At 44.6% G+C, this 19,713-nt stretch overlaps 1 protein-coding gene across 2 annotated transcripts in view; it reads left to right on the forward strand.

Annotated features, from left to right (window-relative positions):
* Window positions 1-6,292, forward strand: part of znf827 (zinc finger protein 827) — a 76,010-nt gene extending 69,718 nt beyond the window's left edge. For both annotated transcript variants that reach the window (XM_006796056.2, XM_087841704.1), the window contains exon 14: window positions 1,961-6,292. In XM_006796056.2, coding sequence (XP_006796119.2) covers window positions 1,961-3,017 — 1,057 coding nt within the window. In that variant the 3' untranslated portion in view covers window positions 3,018-6,292. The remainder of the gene's footprint in view (window positions 1-1,960) is intronic.
* Window positions 6,293-19,713: the final 13,421 nt, after the last annotated feature.

Consider the following 19,713-nt stretch of genomic DNA (forward strand, 5'->3'; position numbering starts at 1 on the left):
CCAGTCTGCAACCAGTTGTGCTCATGGTTGCAGACTGACTCTGACTGATTGTAAGATGTTGGCAGTCTGTGTTGATAAACTAATCAGCAACTATTTGTAAACCTTCACCAATCTGTCTGAGAGTCGCTGCACTCAGACCATGAGTGTTTTCAAACCGGTTGCCTCCCACTAGGAGACCTGTGCGATCAAAAGTGGTCACAGAGAGGCTGAGAGTTCTGCGCACTCAGAATGTGGAAAAAATTCAGCGCAAACACCGGACAACCACCAACTTTTCCTCTAGTGTGACTGAGCCATTAGCACCAACTGTGTGTACAGCTCTCGTCTCCTCACGCTTCCCTCTCCATCACCATACTCCAGTCCCACAGGAGCCTTTGTTGTACTGTGACACATTCTTGTGACATTTCAGGCCTGTAATGCTAACATAAAACTCATCTGCTGACCTCAGCACCCCCCCCACAAACACACACACACACACTGATAATGTACCAATGTACTTAAACACACCTTTAGCTTCGGCCATGTTAACGCCACTCTGGATACAAGATTCAAGCTTCTGTATGCGTCTTAAAAAGTAAATGCAGATGTTTTGTGAAGATTCATTTCAAGCAACATGAGCCATGTTTTGTTTTTGTTCTCGAGTCTCTCACACAACTCCAGTCCCGTGCATGTGCAGAACCATCGAATATCATTATGAATACCGCCTCATCTTGTCACGAAAGACCTGTGTTGTACATTTTTTTTGTTTTTTGTAGTTTTTTTTCTGTTCAGCCATCAGTGAAGTTCTCAACATTGCTATAAATGTGTGGAAATGGTAGCATTTCACTGAATGAAAACAGGAAGCTGCTTAACAGAGTTGCACTGACTTTTGTCTGATCTGAAAATACGAATGCAAAAATGACACAAGAAGCCCCTTCATAGCTCGAGACCTGCACACGGCGTCTTTTAGTCGTTACCTCGACACGTTGCTGCTAGCTGTAGTGTGAGCGATTAAATGTAAAGGACTTCTTGTTTAATGATTTAACTGTTTGTCTGGTGTACGTTTCTGAAGCCAGATTAATTTTTTATGGTACGGTATACAAATAATATAGACCTGGATAGAGGGTATTTTAAACAAGAAGAACAGAGCTCTTTTGATGTCTGCGTATTCAATTCGCTCCAGCTCGACTCGTATAGCTTACTGTTAACATCTGCATATGTGACCTTCTGCCAGACTCTTACTTTCTTTAAGCCACTTTTATATTTACTAATAAAAGCAGGCAGACAGAATTAAGCCAACTAGAAAAAAGTTAAAGAACCTTCGGGGAAAATTGCTTTTCGATTGCCTGCATTTTCTTACCCCCCTCTTAGCCCAGATCAATATTTATTTTTTTTCCACCCTTCCCTTCCCCCTCCCATCCTGTGTGCGCACACACACATGTATGCACTCGAGCAATGTAAAGTGTTTCTGTATATGTAGGAGTGTGTAGAGAGGGAGAGAGGGCCTTGACCATTTCGAGGTTTTTCTGAGGTAATTCTGTTCTGCAGGGTTTGTGAAGCGCTTTGGGGCCCAGAGCAGATGAAAGGTGCTATTTAAATGTAAGTGCCACTCCATTCCTTCATTTCCCTTCATGTCCTACTGCTCCAATCTTTTTCTCCTGCCTGTCATCTCCCCTACCCCACACTCCCTCACCTTCCTCCTTTCCCTCCCCTCCCCTCTCACACATGCATACCTGGTCACTTCAATTCTTTCACCATTAAACTTCCACACATACCACCACGTGCACACAGAACTGTACATTGCACACAATTTTCCTTTATCTGTCCTCCTCCTCTTCATCATTCTCGTGTTATTAAGTTTCAAGGTGTCTTACATGGCTGTGGACATACATGTTCCTTTCAGCTGTCTTTTGCTTTTGTGTGTTGTGTCCTCTCTCCCTGCCCCCCTTCCCTTCCTCCCTCCGTCCTTCCTTCCATTAACCAGGTGCCCTTTTTGCATCTACTCCACCAATCGTCCAGCGGCCATGGAGTGCCACCTTAAGACGCACTGTAAGATGGAGTACCGCTGCCGCATCTGCCAGGGACTGTGGCCCGACCAGGCCTCGCTGGAGGCCCACATGCGCAGGCACCGCCTGGGCAACCACTACAAGTGTGAGCAGTGTGGCTACTTGTCCAAGACGGCCAATAAGCTCATCGAGCACGTGCGCGTGCACACGGGCGAGCGGCCCTTCCACTGCGACCGCTGCTCTTATAGCTGCAAGCGCAAGGACAACCTCAACCTGCACAAGAAGCTGAAGCACGCGCCGCGCCAGACTTTCGGCTGCCAAGAGTGCCCTTTCACTACCACACACCCCTTCGTCTTCAGCCGCCACCTCAAGAAACACCAGAGCGGGGCAACGGGGGGGATGGACGGAGCCTTAGGGGGAGGAGGAGGCGGAGGAGAAGAAGAGGAGGAAGACGAGGAGGCGGTAGGGGAGGAGCTGCCGATGGAGGAGACGTCACCGGGTGGCTCGTCGTTGCAGAAGAGCCAGGAGAACTTCCTGTTTGGTGGCGGCGGTGGTAGCAGCAGCGGAGGCAGCGGGAGCAACAGCCCTCTCATGAGCCTCACGGCATCTCAGGCGCTTCAGTCCGTCGCGCTGTCGCTCACGCTGGGCAAGTCCCAGCAGCTGGATCCCGCCGGCCCCCGGCACGGTTTGGTTAACGCCAACGGCGTTGGCGGCGCCGCCCCAAGAAACCCCAGTGGAGCGAGCGTTGCCGGCGACGGCGGCAGCCCCTCCCTCTTCCTCCCTTCCTCCCGCCACATGTTGGAGCAGTACAGGAACTGCGACCGGGCCCACCTCATCCCCCTCACCACCCTGTTCACCCACAACAGCCGCTTCACATTCCACTCCCACCTCCACTCCAGATGGCGGCCGGCCACGTCTCCTCTCCTCTTCTCCTCCAACTTGGCGTCCCCCTCCCGCTCTTCCCCCTCACCCTCCTCCCACAAACACTCCTTCCTGGCCTACCTGGGACTGATGGAGAGGGCCAAGACTGTCTGACCTCACCCGCCTCTCCTCCTCCTCCTCCCCCGCTTCCTCCTCCTTCCCCTTCCTGCTCTTTCCCCTCACTCTTCGGACAGTGGTGTGAATGACACTTGACCACTGCGGCGGGAGCAACCCTTTTTTCCAATCAGACCAGCAGAATAAGCTGGACCAGAGAAAAAAAAAGAAAAAAATAACATTTATAAGAGAAAAAGGCTGTACATGCTAAAATGCATTTATATATAAAAAAAAAGCTGCTTTTCTTATCAGTTCTATCAATTGAATTATTACTACTTCAGCATCAATTACTACTCTCTTTACCTGTTTTTTTTTTTATTTTTTAATATTTTGTTTTTGTTTGTTGTTTTTTTCCCCCTGTTTTTAGGCATCTGAATGACCTGGACCCAGCTGCATTACCTGACGGAACTAACATCTCTCACTTTTATAGCTAATTTTTCGTTAGTCGTTTCGAGGAGACAAAAAGACGAAAAACAAAACTCGCAAGTGCTACAATGTTAGTGCATTTTTGTCTATCGCTATTATGCATCGGAATAGCATGCCTGTTTCTGTGTTTCAAACTAGCTTTGACGTCATTAGGAAGCGAAATTCGAGATATCCTTGAAGTGTTAGCGGTGCAATTGTGGACAGAACCAATGAAACGGAATGCTTTTCAAAAGCAACGCCTCAAACCACGCACTTACTTATTTATCAATCTTGTACATAGTTTTATAGCCCCCCCCCTTCCCATCTTTTGTTTTTTTTTTTTTTGTTTGTTTGTTTGGTTTTTTTTACTTTTATTATTATTATTTTTTTAAATTTCTGTTGTTTTCTTTTTGTTGTATAATGGTGAAACGGTATTGTGCGTAGCTGCTGGCTGATATCGATTCCATCTCAGAGTTAGTAGTTATTTCTAAGCTCAGAAAAAAATATATGTAAGCTGTGACGATGTAAATATGGAAAATCCGACCTGTCATCAATCAATCTAAATATGAAATATTGCAGAAAAAAAAAGTTACAAACTTCCGTTCGTCTCTCCTGAGACGGGATCGATGTCAGAGCAGCGTCACATGCAGAACTATGTATCACGCACCTATACTTAGAAGAGATATGAGATAACTGTTTTGTGGAGGTGACCCGCTCTCGGGTTTAGCGAGCTAGCCCGCAGCAGGCGTCACCGCAGGCCGATTCAATGGTGCTTTTTGGAGCTTTTGTAATTTTTTTGTGTACAAAAAAAAAAAGGAAGAAAAAAAACTGTTCCAAAATGACTTGAATGAATGTATTTTTGTTTATGTACATGGAGAAAAAAAAAGGCGATACAGAAGTGTGAACAGTCAAGAGACGTCTTCAGTGCTGGTAAAGGCAGGGAAAGTTAGTGTTTGGTGGCCTTTCTGTGTCCTCGTTTATTTTTATTTTCATTTTTTTGTCCTTTATTTTCTTTATTTTATTTTTAACTGAGCCTTTTACATCATAATAAATCTTTTCTACTAGCGTTCATAGAGAACCCGTGACGAGGCAAAGCTCCTGTAGGTGCCACGATGAAGCCACGCCGGGCCTCTGTTAGGCCGGCAGACACGGTACTGCTTTTAGTCCCCCCGCCTCCTTCCCTCGTGTCAACCTTTTGAGTTTTAATTGCACTTACTTTAGTTACACTTCAAGCCAAAAGCACTTAAACCTTTTATTTTACACCCCCCCCCTTTTTTTTTAAGTGCAAACTTAGATCCACCAAGTTAGCATAATGTGAAGTAGGCAGTAGTTGCTGGAAATGACTCAATCAACACCCCTTAGTTTCACATTTAGACGTTTCTGGCGGTGCAAAAGGGTCTGCCTCTGTGAAATCAGAGAAAGCAAATGAATACAAATTGCATGAATTAGACAGTAGAGGTCAAGCTCCCCCTGGGAACTAAAGGTCCCAGGCTAAATTGTGATAGCCAATTTTGCACAGTGCTGCACTTTTTGATTATGAGACTATGTATTTATCCGCGAGAATGCTCGAAAACAAGTCTTTTTTTTGTTTGTTTTTTTTTGCAAAATGGAGCGGCACAAAAAAAGAGCTTTACCCGTCATCGATCGCGTTTGTGTTTCCTAAGTGGTCTTTAAGCCAAAATCCCTTATTTGTAAAGGGGTTGTTTTCCCTTATTATTTCCATGTGTCTGTTTTTACTTGTGCATTTTCTTTTTTTAAAAAATGAAATATTGTTGCATGTTTATTTTGGGGTTTTTTACTTCACTTATGTAAGGTAAAAACAAAAAAAAAGAAGAACGCATCGATTGGACAGAGAACGTAAATCGTCAAGACCAAATTGTAACTCGTGGCAGGACGTGATGTTAGGATGGAATCCGTCACATCCTGCTCTGGAGTGATGCCTCGATTGTCTCCCCCCTTCTTCCTCTTCTTTTTTAAATTCCCGTTTATTCCTTTTTGTTCTGTCGACGTCTGGCATGCTGTCTCTGGAGTAAAGGGAGCATCTCTCCAGCACACACACAGACACACACACACACACTTTCCTTGTACTATCTATGTTATCTTTTATACTCTAGTGCCACTTGGTGGAAGGAAACCACCTGAGACTTCTGAGAATGAGTCAAACTAATTGTCAGGGTCCAATAGAGGAAAAAAAAAACAGAGATAAATAATAAAAGAAAAAGAATGTGTCTCCTCTTGACACCTTTTTAAAATGTCTGCCTTTTTAATACAGCGTAATCATGAATGGCTGCACTTCTTTACATCCTCCCCCCTCCCTGTCTTCCCCCTTTAGTTTGAGTGTAATGTTTAAAAAGGCAACAGGGCTCTCTCCTTTTGAAACCCAGTACTCTTAAGCACTTATTCTCTTTATTTTGCCATACTGTAAGCAGCACAGTGACCTTTTTTTCTTTTTTTTTTAATGCTTGACTACCTTTTTGAGCACTTCGGAGTATGCATGACATTGTCCTCTAGTTCTTTAGCACCTAATTGTGTTTCAAACTAACTCCCCCTCGGTTGCATTTAGTTAGCATCACACTGCACTGTCTGCAATCAGTTAGCTTTAAGTTTGGCTGTATTTTATGATTAGAAAAGGCTCAACTATCTTAACTTTTGGCACTCGGTAAAGATTGGTATGTGCTGTACAAAGCTTTTTTTTTTTATTACTCCATTGTTAAGGCTGTACAGGGTTGTGATGATAACTGGTAAATAGATCATTTGTACTTCTTTTTTTTTTTTTCTTTTTTTTTTTGGTTTTGTATTTGTTTTTCTTTGTTTGGCATTATTTTATGTTCAACTTGCCAGATCTAAATGTAACAGGATTTGAAAGTAAAGCTTACATCAGATATTATGTCGGCTGTCTTGTCTTTTTCTTGCAATATTGTCGGATTTTGACGCTCACTTAACCGCACAAAACATCTTCACAGATGTAGGTTTTGGGGGCTTTTTTTCCAATCAGAGACGATGACCAAGACTTTTGGCTGATTTCCCCAAGGTTGTCACCACAGCGGACCAATGTTGCGTGTTTGATTTGGTGACACTAGATGTCCTCCCATTTGTGTGGGCTTGATACCCAAGACTAGAGTTGGATTAGCTTGTGACCCAACGTTTTTCATACACCACTTTGCATTCAATCATTAGTTATTATTCATCTCTGGCTCTCTTCCACAGTGTCTCTTTCCGTTTCCTCTCCCCGATGGCTCTTCTTCCTGTTAAAAGGGAGTTTTTCCTTCCCACTGTCGCCAAGTGCTTGTAGCAGGGTCATCTCATTGTTGTTTTCTCTGTTATTACAAGCTCTTAGCTTACAATATAAAACACCTTGAGGTGACGTGTTGTGATTTGGCACTACATAAATAAAATTGACTTGAATGTGTGTCTCCAAAAAAAAAAAATCAAACAAGGCGAGGCAGTGTTAAACACTACAGTTCAGAGCCATGCCAACAAAGTAGTTTAATTATAAACAGGTTTCAAAATTGTCTAGAAACTGCGAAAAAAAATTAAATTGAAAAAGACGTTAATACAGGCAGATATAATCCATCTATTTTTTTCCAGTTACCCTATTTAAATTTGCAGGTGGGCTGGAGCCTGTCCAAGCTGTCACGGGCCAAGCATACACCCTGGACAGGTTGCCAATTTATCACAGTGGTAACCGAAAGAAATGAGAGAGCCCATTTACTCACACATGCATACCTACGGAGCATCCAGAAAGCATTCAGAGCGCTTCACTTGTTCCACAATTTGCCATGTTACAGCCTTATTCCAGAATGGATCAAATTCATTTGACACCTCATCATTTTCCACACAATAACCCATCATGACAAAATAAAAAGCCTTTGCTTGCAATTCTTTCAAATGTATTAATACAGAACAAAAATAGAACACGTACATAAATATTCACAGCCTTTGCTCAATGCTTTGTTGAAGTGCCTTTGGCAGCAATTACAACCTCAGGTCTTTTTGAGTGTGATGCTACAAGCTTGGCAGAACCTCCATCAGGTTGGATGGGGACCACTAGTGCACAGCTATTTTCAGATCTCTCCAGAGATGTTTAAGCATGTTCAAGTCTGGGCTCTGGCAGGCCACTCAAGGACGTTCACATAGTGGTCCCAAAGCCACTGCTTTGTTATCTTGGCGATGCGCTCAGCATCGTTATCCTCTTGGAAGAGGAACCTTCGCACCAGTCCAAGGTCCAGCGCACTCGGAAGCAAGTTATCATCCCTGTACATTGCTGCACTCATTGTTCCCTCAACCCCTCAGTTTCTGCTGCTGAATAACATCTCAGCATGATGCTGCTACCACCATACTTCACTGTAGGGATGGGATTGGTCAGGTGATGAGTGATGCCTGGTTTTCTACAGACATGACACTGGGCAAAGACTTCTTTGTTTCGTCACACCAGAGGATCTAGTTTCTCGTGGTCCAAGTCCTTCAGGTGCCCTTTGGCAAACTCCAGGTGGGCTGTCATGTGCCTTTTAGGTGTTGTTCTTGATATCCTTCCTGAATAAGGCCCAAATAAGGTACCCCAATCGGGCAGCCCTTCCCTAGATCTATGCCTCGATACAATCCTGTCTCTGAGGTCTACAGACAGTTCCTTGGACTTCATGGTTTGTTTTGTGCTCTGACATGCACTGTAAACTATGGGACCTTTTTATAGCCAGGTGTGCACCTTTCCAAATCATGTCTAATCAACTGAATTTATCACAGGTGGACTCCAATTTAAGCTGTAGGAACTTCAGTGGAAACAGGATGAATCTGAGTGTCATGGCAAAGGCTATGAACACTTCTGTACATGTTGTATTTTTGTTTTTTATTTTTAATAACTTTGCAAGAATTTCAAGCACACCTTTTCCACTTTGTCATCACGGGGTTTTGTCTGGAAAAAAGATTGGGGTGTAAAATGAATTGAATCCATTTTGGAATAAGGCTCAGATTCAAACCCAGGACCTCCTTGCTGTGAGGAGATCCGAATAACCGCTGTGCCATCCCATTTAAACCATACATTTAATTTTGAATAGCATAAAAATAACACAGACTTTGTTTCAGCATGTGATATGGGTTTGTGTGTGTGTGTGTGTGTTTCATTTCAAATTTCACAGCAACAGTATTTCTAAAAGGGGAAAAAAGATTGGGAGAAGATTACCACAGTGCTGCATTACTTCATCTTTTGGCTCATTTGGGAAGAGAATGATTGCTGTAGTTCTGAAAATGAAATGTTTTTCCCCTTTTAGCTTAATTTTTATTTATTTATTTTAAATAAAGAACAAAACCAAGTGATAAAATTCAAACCGACAGCAAACTGCTCCTTAAAGTTCTTCAAAACATTTTCTTCAGGGAGAAAAAAAATCCATCAAAGATATATTTAATAAAACAAATCCTTTGTGTTCATTCAAAAGAAACTCTGTGGTTTTGAACTAAATTAATCTGAATGGCTTTCTCGTGTCCTCTGTGTAACATTTGGTTTTCCCATTCTTGTCCAATTTAGGATTTTAGCCTCCCAACAGTTTGGCGTGTCATTTGTGGTATTTTTGTATTATGTGAGTGGGTAGCTGGGTTTTATACAGGTGACAGGTGTGGAACGGACACCTGTCAGCCTACACTGTGGAACAATCCTGCTGCAATATGTACTTGATGTGATTTGGCATCATCTTGCTGAAATAAGCAACGCCTTCCCCGAAAAAGACATCATCCGGATGGCAGCGTATGTTGCCAGATGTTACCAGATGTTGCCCATGTCGTGGGCACTAATTCAGTAATTCTCTGAGCCATCACTGATGCTGACGTGTGAACTCTGTTCCCGACCAGCTGGTCTCTCTCCTGTTAGAGCCGGGGGACACACTGCCCACGGTTTCCGGAGAGACTTGAGGCTCAGAGAAGTAGAGGATCTGGATCTAGTCAGTTTTTTTATTTAGTCTTTGCATGTCAGTGTTTTAGATTGCATTTGTGGATGCAGGGACACACTGTGTTCACTGATAATGGCTTTCTGAAGTGTTCTCAAGCTCACAACGGATACATTTCTGTTTTCAATGCAGCACCCCCCCGGGCCTGAAGATCTTGGCTATTCAGCACTGCTTTCTATTCTTGTCTCTGTTTTCTTCCAGTTTTCTGAATCATTAAATGACATTATGTACCACAGATGATGAGATCCACAAATTCTTTTCAAATTTTAGGCCGAAAAGTATATTTTTTCGTGTGGTGAACCCCTGCCTGTTTTTATTTGTGAATTACTCGGCCTCTCGGGGATGCTCTTTTGTTGTCCCAACTTTTTTTGAAAGATGTTATCGAATTCAAAGTGAGAACACATTTTTCAGTGGATGAAATTTCTCCATTTCAACATTTGCTGTTATCTTTGACCATTTTCATTTAAATAGAGGTGTCACATGACTTCCATTCTGCGTTTATTTTCATTTTATACAGCAGAAGGTAGTAAATGAAGTGGACTTGAGATGAGTTTGCTGAATTACAACATGACAAAGGCAGAATAATTAATCACTGTGCCCACGGTAGAGGTCATTTCAATACATTGTCATGTTCAAGAAGCTAGTTTGAGATGGTGTGAGCTGTGTGACATAGTGTGTTGTCCTGCTGGAAGCTGCCATCAGAAAATAAGCACACTGTGGTCATAAAAAGATGGAGATGGTCAGCAAAAACATTCAGGAAGGCTGTGCTGTTTAAATGTTGCTCAGTTGGTACTAAGGAGCCAAGAAAATGGACTATATTGCCAAAAGTATTCACTCATCTGCATTCACACGTGAAATTGAGTGACATCCCATTCCTAATCAATAGGGTTTAATATGATGTCTCCTCACCCTTTGCAGCTATAACAACTTCGAGTCTTCTAGGAAGATGTTCCACAAGGTTTAGGAGTGTGTTTATGGGAATGTTTGACCGTTCTTTCACAATTGCACTAATGTTGGACCTGAAGGCCTGCCTCACAACTCAGCTCTTATTCATCCCAAAGATAAGAGGGGTTGAGGTCAGGACTCTGTGCGGACAGTCGAGTTCTTCCACACCAAACTTGCTCATCCATGACTTTATGGACCTTGCTTTGTGCACTGTCGTGTTGGAACAGTAAGCACTTTTCCCCAAACTGCTCCCACAAAGGTTGAAGCATGAAATTATCCAAAATATCTTGGTATGCTGAAGCATGAAGAGCTCCTTTCACTGGAGCCAAGGGGCCGAGCCCAGCTCCTGAAAAAAATCCCCACACAATAATCCCCCCGCCACCAAACTTTACACCTATCAGATGCAGTCAGACAAGTACCGTTCTGCTGGAAACAACCAAACCCAGACTGGCCATTGGATTGCCAGACAGAGAAGTGTGATTTATTACTCCACAGAGCATGTCTCCACTGCTCTAGAGTCCAGTGGTGGCGTGCTTTACACCTCTGCATTCGACACTTGGATGCAGTTGTTTGCCCATGGAAGCCCATTCCATGCACTGTTCCGACCCTACCATCTGAAAATTGCCGGAGAAACTGAGACTCATTGGATCAGGCGACATATTCCAAGCTTCTGTTGTCCAGTTTTGGTGAGCTTGCGTGAACTGTCGCCTCAGTTTTCTGTTCTTACCTGACAGGAGTGACACCCGGAGTGGTCTTCTGCTGCTGTTGCCCATCTGCTTCCTGTTGTACATTCAGAGATGCTCTTCTGTAAACCTTTGCTGTAATAAATGGTTATTTGAGTTACTTTCCCCTCCCATTAACTAAAAGTAGGCTGATTATTCATCAGTGACCTCCAGAGAGAACTCCAGCTCACTGGTTATTTTCTCTTTCCAACCATAGAGATGGAAAATCCCAGCTGTTTCTGAAATGCAAGCAACCACGCCAAGTAATTTAAATCACCTTTCTTCCCCATTCTGATGCTCAGTTCAAACTTCAGCAGGTCATATTGACCATGTCTACATGCCTAAACAGGACGAGCTGCTGCCATGTGTTTGACCGATTAGAAATGTGCAGTAATAAGCATACCTACCTAATGAAGTGTGTGCGTCAGCTTACAAAGAGTGTGATTCTAAATGTGACGAGGCTGTCATCTTAACAGTTCAGGGTGAAAAAGATGAAAATGAGTGACTGAAAAACGAAATACTTAAATTGAAACATTTACATTTGTAACTGAGCAAACACAATCTGCTAATGAAAGCTGTGTTCTGTGCATGATGGGAAAGAACAGAACAGCCACTAAATGAAGCATGCAGTGAGATTGTTTTTCTCAGCAACAACAAACCAAGCCCTAATTCCTCCATCGCCATCTTGATTATGAACGCAAGCGCTGTGGTGGCTATTCAGTAATGCTGCGACAAATGTAAATAAGAAGAAGATGAAATAAGAAGTGAGAAAGATTACAAGTTTGTCTCAGACCCACAGGAGCAGAAATCATGAGCAGCGAGTTAAGGAGAAGCACCGATCATCTTTGAGGGACGTGGCATTCTCGAAATTTATAACAGCGCCATGCCATCGTAATAATAAGGAATAGGATCTGTCATGGGGTCTAGCTGGTGTTTTTATTAGACCGATGGGAAGTCTCTGCGCCTCTCCTTTCTGTGTTGTAGTAATGAAAGTTACAGCACGTTCTCTCCCAGCCAAAGGTTGGCCCTGCCTAATGAAAACAGATGAAGCAGAGATAAAGTGTTTGCCGACATTAAGGGACTCATTTATCACCGTTAGCCCCCGAGCTATAGAACACCTTGGTCTGGAGCTCTCCTTTAACAGGCCCTGCCTCACAGCACCCCGGTGGCACACTGCAGCCTTCCAGGCGCATGCACACCTCCATCTTTACCTCTCTTTTCCCCTTCATTCTTTGTGCTTTACACAGATATATATATATATATATTTATATAGGTGTTGGTTTTTGTTTTTACTTCTGTGCAAATACACAGGGTTTATATAGGTTTTATAAGCCAAAAAAGAGAGTTTTTATGGAACCTTTATCAAATCTAAAGGATTTGGGAGTCCTTGCGGGACCTTCATAGCCGCTTCCCTCCCAATGTTGACCCTTTGTGGGTTCAACAGCCATCCGGAGCCGAATCGCCTCTGCTGAGGAGAGGGAGGGGGTCATGTTCTCATCTTAGCTGCTCATCTTGCCTGTGTATTAATGAATCTTTTTCGGCTGTGTTTAAAGCTGCTTAATTAAGTTCAAAGCAGCGCTCGGGGCACTGTGCGCCTGCTCGGCTGACCTCCCTATGAGTGGAAGTGTTGATTAGGAAGTAAAGAGACATGGAGGCACTGCAGGGGATGGCTATTGATTGAAAGGATAGAGAGAGAGAGAGGGGAAAAAACTAATTTGGATTGTGGTGATTGGAATATCAGACTGCTATTTTTTTTTTATATAAATATATATAACTCATCTTCTGAATAACAATAACTCAATCCCCTGCGCTGACAGTTTGGTGAAAATTGCCAAACTTAAGTGAGGAATTTTCTGCGATAAGACCAAACGCCAGAGTTTTCCCTCATCCCAATAATAGCCCTTCACCCCCAGCCCGAGCTGTCTGCACGGTGTCGACCTCTCGACACCACCTCGTGAAAGTTGGCCGCTGTGGATCGATAGCGTGTTAGCTTTTTTGTTTGTAGGTTCAGGGCTGCCTTGGCTTTATTACAGCTGCCGAGAGTCACGGGGGAGTCGTGCGCGGCTTTGTGAGAAAGGAGCTCCCTCTTGTTTGCCAAAAGTGTAATCCCGCCATGACCTGCCGCGACCCTGCCCTGAGAGGAAAGCTGCTTAGACAGAAGTGCGTGTCTGTGGGAGCTCCCAGCTGCCTGGCCTCTCTCTCCATCTCCATCTCTCTGTTTTTTCCTCTATACATCCACCTCACTCTCTGTTTTTTCCCCTCTCCTTACTTTATAGCACCATTTCTCCTTTTTACCCCTCACGCTCATCTCATATATCCTCACCGTTTATTTCATCTCGCAGCAAACTTCATGCATTCCTCACTCCACATCAATACTTCTGAGACTCCCCCCTCCTCCTCCTCCTCCCCCATCCTTCCACTGTCGAGCTTGTGAAAAAGGCGAGGCTTTGCTAAGTGCAGACAGATCTGATTTTTTTTCCTTCCAAAGAAGAAAATAAACACACACACAAAGTCTTAGACAGACTTCAGTACAGTGGTGGTGGTGGTGGGGTGGGGTCTGCAGAGCAGGACCAGTGGTGCAGGAGGGGAATGAGAGAAAAAGGAAAGGGAAAATGACCTCTGGAATCGATTTGGCATGGGTTGAAGTCAAGGCTAAAACTGTGCGCGGCGAGGCTCCGCCGAGGCTGCTTGTTGATTTGTAAATCTATTCATCTCTGACAAAAAATTAGGCACAGAAATAAAGTGGTAAAAATGTGAAGCTCCATGTTGATTCGAGCACTTAACGCCTGCGGAAGTTGTGCAAGTTTTGGTTGCCAGCTGCTGGAAGAGCGGCTGATTTTATGCAGAAGAGCCAGCCGATGATGTCGCATGTTCCAAAAAAAAAGGAAAGAAAGAACAAGAAAGAGGGGCAGTCAGCACCTGATGCACGCTTCAGATCATCCTTGCGGGATCGCCTGGAGGGTCACTTCACTGGGATGCTCTTGATTTGGACACGCATGGTGGGGACGTGGATTTATAATGCAGGTTTTGGTGCCCGGCCCAGGGGGCATAGCATCACTGCCTGCCTGCTCCCCCTGCTGCGCCCGCTCCCCCGTCCTCCAGGGTGAGACATCACTCGGCGGGGGTCAGCAGCAATCTGATTCAGGAAGCACTGCAGGGGAGGAGGGGGGTGGCGGGTGGGTTGGAGGAAAACTGGGGAGCGGAGGTAGGTGTGGGCGAGTGGGGGGTGGGGGGATTACCCACAAGTCTTTGGGCTTGGCATATCCAGACTTAGGGCAGCCTGAATCAGCAGGAGGGGGACAGATCATAACCCCCTGCTGGCTGCTGCCTCAAATATAAAGCGAATGCTTGGCCACTCCAACTGGATGACAAACACATTATAGAAGGGAGAACGAGGGAGGAGGTGGTGGAGGAGGAGGAGGGTGGTGGTAATGGGCAGAGGGAGAGCAGCTCTACTTAAGTATGATCGTGTGTTTGAAATAGATAGGAAACAAGCCAGGCTCTGCTGTTACCATGGCATTCTATGACAGTCACCAGCCATAGGTTACTTAGTTTCTATGGGTAACAGTCCGTGCTGCACTTCACATCCACCGTGACACTGAACCTACAGATATCGCCCACCGAATCTCAGCAGCTCACAAGAAAGAAAGAAAGCCTCCCCTGCATCATTCAAAACATCCACACGCACCCCGGTTGTTTTTTCCCCCTCTCTTTACCATGATGATTTCAATAATTTTGGGGGTGGGGTGGGGGGTGGGGGTGGTCTGCTGAGATCTAAAGTGAGGAGAGAGCTTAACAGAATAGTCCAAGGTCGAGCCCAAACTAATCAGGCTCCTCATTTCCCTGGATGAAGTAATGAAGTAGAACGCTGACCCCTGGCTGACCCTGGGAATCTGTAGCAGCAAACTGGCCTGGAGACCAATTAGGCAAAAGTAAACGGAAATATTAAAGCACGGCATTCATTTTTTAATAAATATAATCCCAGGCTCACACACTCTCACACACACACAGACACAAAAGCAGCTTCAAAGCTCAAAGAAGGGCTTGATGTCTTACAGACTGTCAGGGAAACTTAAATCTTGCAGGGTAAGAAGCTTCTTTTTCTTTTCCCCCCCTCTGAAGACCAGGGTTGATTACAACCTGGTTAGCTCTCCTAATTATCTCCTGCACTTGAGCTTTTTTAATGATTTCCATGATTCAATTACCCCTAACTGAATTCCTGTCTTCAATCAATTAAAGCCAAAGCTGCGCGCTCATCCATCTTCCAATCAGGACACTGGGAATCCCTCCATCCATTCTCATTTGAGGAGAGAGAGCGGGTCAGACAATTAACAGAGTTTGCATCCATCCATGTCTCTTTCCCCCCACCTCTCTCCTACTTCTAACCACCGCTTTCAGTCGGTTTAAGTGTGGTTTAACTTAAACTATAAATAACTAACTATTAATAGGCACTGGCAGGAGGCTCCTGCCAACAAACAAACGCTGCTCTTGTGAACGTGTTCTGCTGCAAAACCCTGAAGAAATACACCATCGCCTTTCATCCAAGAACCTCTTTGTCCCGCTCCACTCTGCTGGCTGTTGTGTTGCCTAATGTGAAGGTGAGCGGAGTGACAGCGGCCTTCTTCGCCTCTCGGGAACGTTCCTGACCGCACAAAGACGCACTTTTGTGCACCAGCCCACACTTTTTGGCACCATCTGCTGGAACCCTGAGAAACATGGAGAAGAAATCATGCTTATTTGTAACAATAACAATAAAAAGCAGGTGTGGAGGTGGGGGGAGAATTTCTTCCTGTTCCTTTTTTTGTTTTGTTTTGTGACATCTTAATTGCATACCTGCTACTTTTTGCCAGAAAACTTTTATTGATGAATGCTTGCAGCTAAATTAGAAGTAGAAGTAGAAGAAGCACAGAAATGGTTGCCAAGGTGCCCAGATAGTCATTTAACCCTCATTGGTTGAGAGGGAAGCCAAGGGCAGCGGCAGCCTTTTCACATGCTGCTCTTTCCATCCCCATTATCTCCTCTGTCTCATCCCCGCGACCTTTGGTTTCCTTGAAAGGCTTTTGCATTCTTTTAAAATGAAAATACCAAACGGTGCTCTTTCTGCGCAGACGCGCGGGATGGTGCTGCAGATTAGGTTTGATGTTTTATCGTCATGGCGGCTTGCTCTTCAGGAAAAAAGAAAAATCATTTAGCAGCAGTGCCAACTGCAGAGAGTAGAGCATTGGGGAGTGTTTTGGTCACGTTTAACATCGGGGAAGATCAAACACAAACGGAGGCCTGCTAGACTGCAGCGGCCTTGCGTGAGAATCCCACCATGATGAAGTCTGCGGCAGAACCACGTCCCCAAACGTCCCCATCAGCATCATGTTACTGGGAGGCTTCAGATGTCTTCATTCAGAGGGAAGCCTCGAGTACGTCTTTCCTCAGAGTCTTAGCTTCTTTTTTTTTTTGTCCTTTTGGATGGCAGCGCACATTCCCTGGCACGATTTTCAATAGCGCTCCCCCTGGGGTAGCAGGGGAATGGCTATCTCCACAATTACACTGACAGCTCTTTTCTAAAGTGCACTTGATTTATTTGATTTAGCTAAGATTAATGGTCCTCCCACCAAGCAGGCCTGGCTGAGATGCGCAGCACAACACAGACTTCACTGCTGCAGATGCACAGGTGTATGCCAGCACTGATGTACCGGAGATTTGTATATATTTATACACATATGCACGAAAAGTCACAAATCCATGACCACTCTGATCCAATCTGGGTTTTTTTGACCTACGTCGCATTTGAAAATGATAACAGTAGACATCCACTAAAGAGTCCAGAACTGCCAAAATAAATCTAATTATTTAAAGAATTGTTATTTTAACTCATATATAATCATATTTACCTTTCTAGTTTTAAAAATATTGCAAAAAAACAAACAAACAAAGCAATTAATGTTGGATGATTTTATGTATTCAAAAGCATATCAGTGCAACATATAAATATGTAATGTATCTTAAAATAGACATATTTTTTAAAAAATATTTTGCAATTAATGCAAAGCTGAATTTTGAGAATCAGAGAAGCAGTCTGACAAAGTGAGCTTAAAGAAATTAAAAAAGCAAAACATGGGGCCAAGATTGAAAGAAGGAGATGTGAAGTAAAGTCAGTGACATTTATCAGCCTGGAAAGGGTTACAAAGCCATTTCTAAGGCTTCAGGACTGCAGTGAAGCACAGAGAGAGCCATCATCCTCAAATGGAGAAACCTTGGAGCAGTGGTGAACCTTCCCAGGAGTGACCGGCCTACCAAAATTACTCCAAGAACGCACTGATGATTCATCCAGGAGGTTAGAGAGGAATCCAGAACAACATCTTTAAGAACTGCAGGCCTCACATGTCTCAGTTAAGGTCAGAGTTCATGATTTAACAATAAGAAAGAGTCTGGACAAAAATGGCCTCCGTGAGAGTTCAAGGAGAAAACCACTGCTGACCAAAAAGAACACAAAGGCTCATCTCACATTTACCAAAAGACTTTTGGGAAAATATTCTGTGGACCGATGAGACAAAGGTTTAACTTTTAGGAAGCTTTAAGTCCTGTTACATCATGTCTTAAAACTAACACGGTATTTCATAAAAAGAACATTATAGCAACAGTCAAACACGGTGGTGGTAGTGTGATGGTCCGGGGCTGTTTTGCTGCCTCAGATTCACTGGCGTAACTGATTGAATCGTAAATTCTGCTCTACCAGAAAATCCTGAAGGATGATGTCCGGCCATCGGTTCATGCCCTGAAGCTGGAGTCAGTTATTGCACCTCCTTCAGCCAAGGGTGGCACCACCAGTTCTTGGATTTTGGGGCCAATTACTTTTCTACTTAGGCCACGGTAGGTTTGGATAGCTTTCTTTCCCTTAATAATTGTAATCATTATTTAAACTGCATTTTACATTTTCTTAGTTGATCTTTATCTGAATATTAAAATGTTCTTGATAAACATGTGTGACAATCAAGGGGACAAATACCTTTTGCTCCAGTATACTGTGCGTTTTAAAACTGTAAGCTCTCCTATTGTAGCTGATGTTGGCTGTATCCATACATTTTTAAGAAACTACTGCTCATCTGTAGACCTGCTGTGGGCTAAAACACTCTGAATGAATGTGTCAGCAGTATGAGCCGTGCTGGCCTCTGAAACACCTGTCACACATGCAGGTGAGATGTTTTTCAGTAAGCTGTTTCTTTGTGTTTTTAACTAGATTTCATTGCTGTACTGGCACGCCAGCGCTGTGACAGAAGTGATTTCCTTTTTGTGTGTTTTTGTTTGGATTTTTGTTTTTTTAAGTTATGGTTTGATCTTATTTTCTGACTCAGAATTTCAAAAACAGACACGTGTTCCAGAGACACCTCCCCCACCCACCGTGTGCCAGGAAAAGCTTTGTGTGGCTAGCTGGCTGACAGTTGCCAGGCCAGTGGTCCGGTACAGTCCAGTGCTCCTGGCACTGACGCCTGCCCATCTGCCTGAGTTGACACGTTCGCTCCCACACCACTTGTCCAGGAGGACAAAATGTGCTACGTTGTCCTGGCAAAGCTCCCTGAAATGTCAACCTGGCGTGACAAACCCATGCCGTCCCCTTGGCCCTCGTAGGCCTGGTAGTGTTGGTGGGGCGCTGCCCCGGATCAAGCAGGGAGCCAGAAACATGCCAAGGTAACAACAACTGCTGATCGACTGCCGGGGCGCTACCATCTTGTCCAGCGTGGATCGAGTTTGCTCAGGATGGCTGTTCTCATTACGGGCCCTGAACCTTGTGAAACCTGGCGTTTCCTCGGCTGAAAGAGGGCAGCTGGAAGGAAAGGAGGCAAACCATTCCTTTAAAAACCGTTATGAATAAAACCCATTTGTGACTTGGCATCTCCTTCTTTTTTTTTTTTTTACAAGCAAAAGACAAAGGATGGAGAGGAATAACACGCAGAACATGTACTCCGTTGTTCAAGCAGATGGTCTTGGAGGTGCTGTGAGGGTCTGATGTTGGCTGACTCTGTCCCGCAGCCCCCTCAGGGCAGCAACTGTGAGTGGTCATTAACACGGGGAGCAGTCCATGCCAGGAGAGAGGGGAGGCTAGAAGTAGTTAACAACCACTATCCAGTTAAATCCTCTTTCTCTGTGCTAAACATGAGCAACTGCAGCCTTCCTACTGGCTGCCAAGGCTGTAAAAGCAGCACATCATGTAAGACCTTTAGAAAAAAAAAGACATTGTTTGGAAAGCACAAAGGAACAGAGCGGGAAAAGGTGTATTTCTACGGCACTGTGCCTCATCGCTCACTTGTGCTGAATCTAAGGTTACAGCCAGGGCTGTCTGGCAGTTATCCATACACAGTGAATCATGCCGTTCAGTGTGTGCGCGTGTGTGTGCGTGTGTGCGTGTGTGTGTGCGTGTGTGTGCGTGCTTGTGCGCGGTGAAGCTGTGGACAGGTATGACAGGGCTGACCTCCACGTGTTACCAGAGAGAGTGTGTGGCCCAGTGTTACCTGTCATAACATGGGCTGCCTCGAGCCCCGGAACACCAGCCTGACCAGGCCACTGGGCAGCCAGAAATAATAGAGACTGGCAAGAGGGCAATGAGGGGTCACACAGACGGGGGGGAGGAGGTGGTGGCGGTGGGTGGAGGGGAAGGACAGGGACATATGACAGGAGGACTTGCAGAAGCATGAAGGCAGG

This window comes from Neolamprologus brichardi, chromosome 6, assembly GCF_056152115.1.
Source record: "Neolamprologus brichardi isolate AB-2024 chromosome 6, ASM5615211v1, whole genome shotgun sequence".
Classification (NCBI taxonomy): Eukaryota; Metazoa; Chordata; class Actinopteri; order Cichliformes; family Cichlidae; genus Neolamprologus; species Neolamprologus brichardi.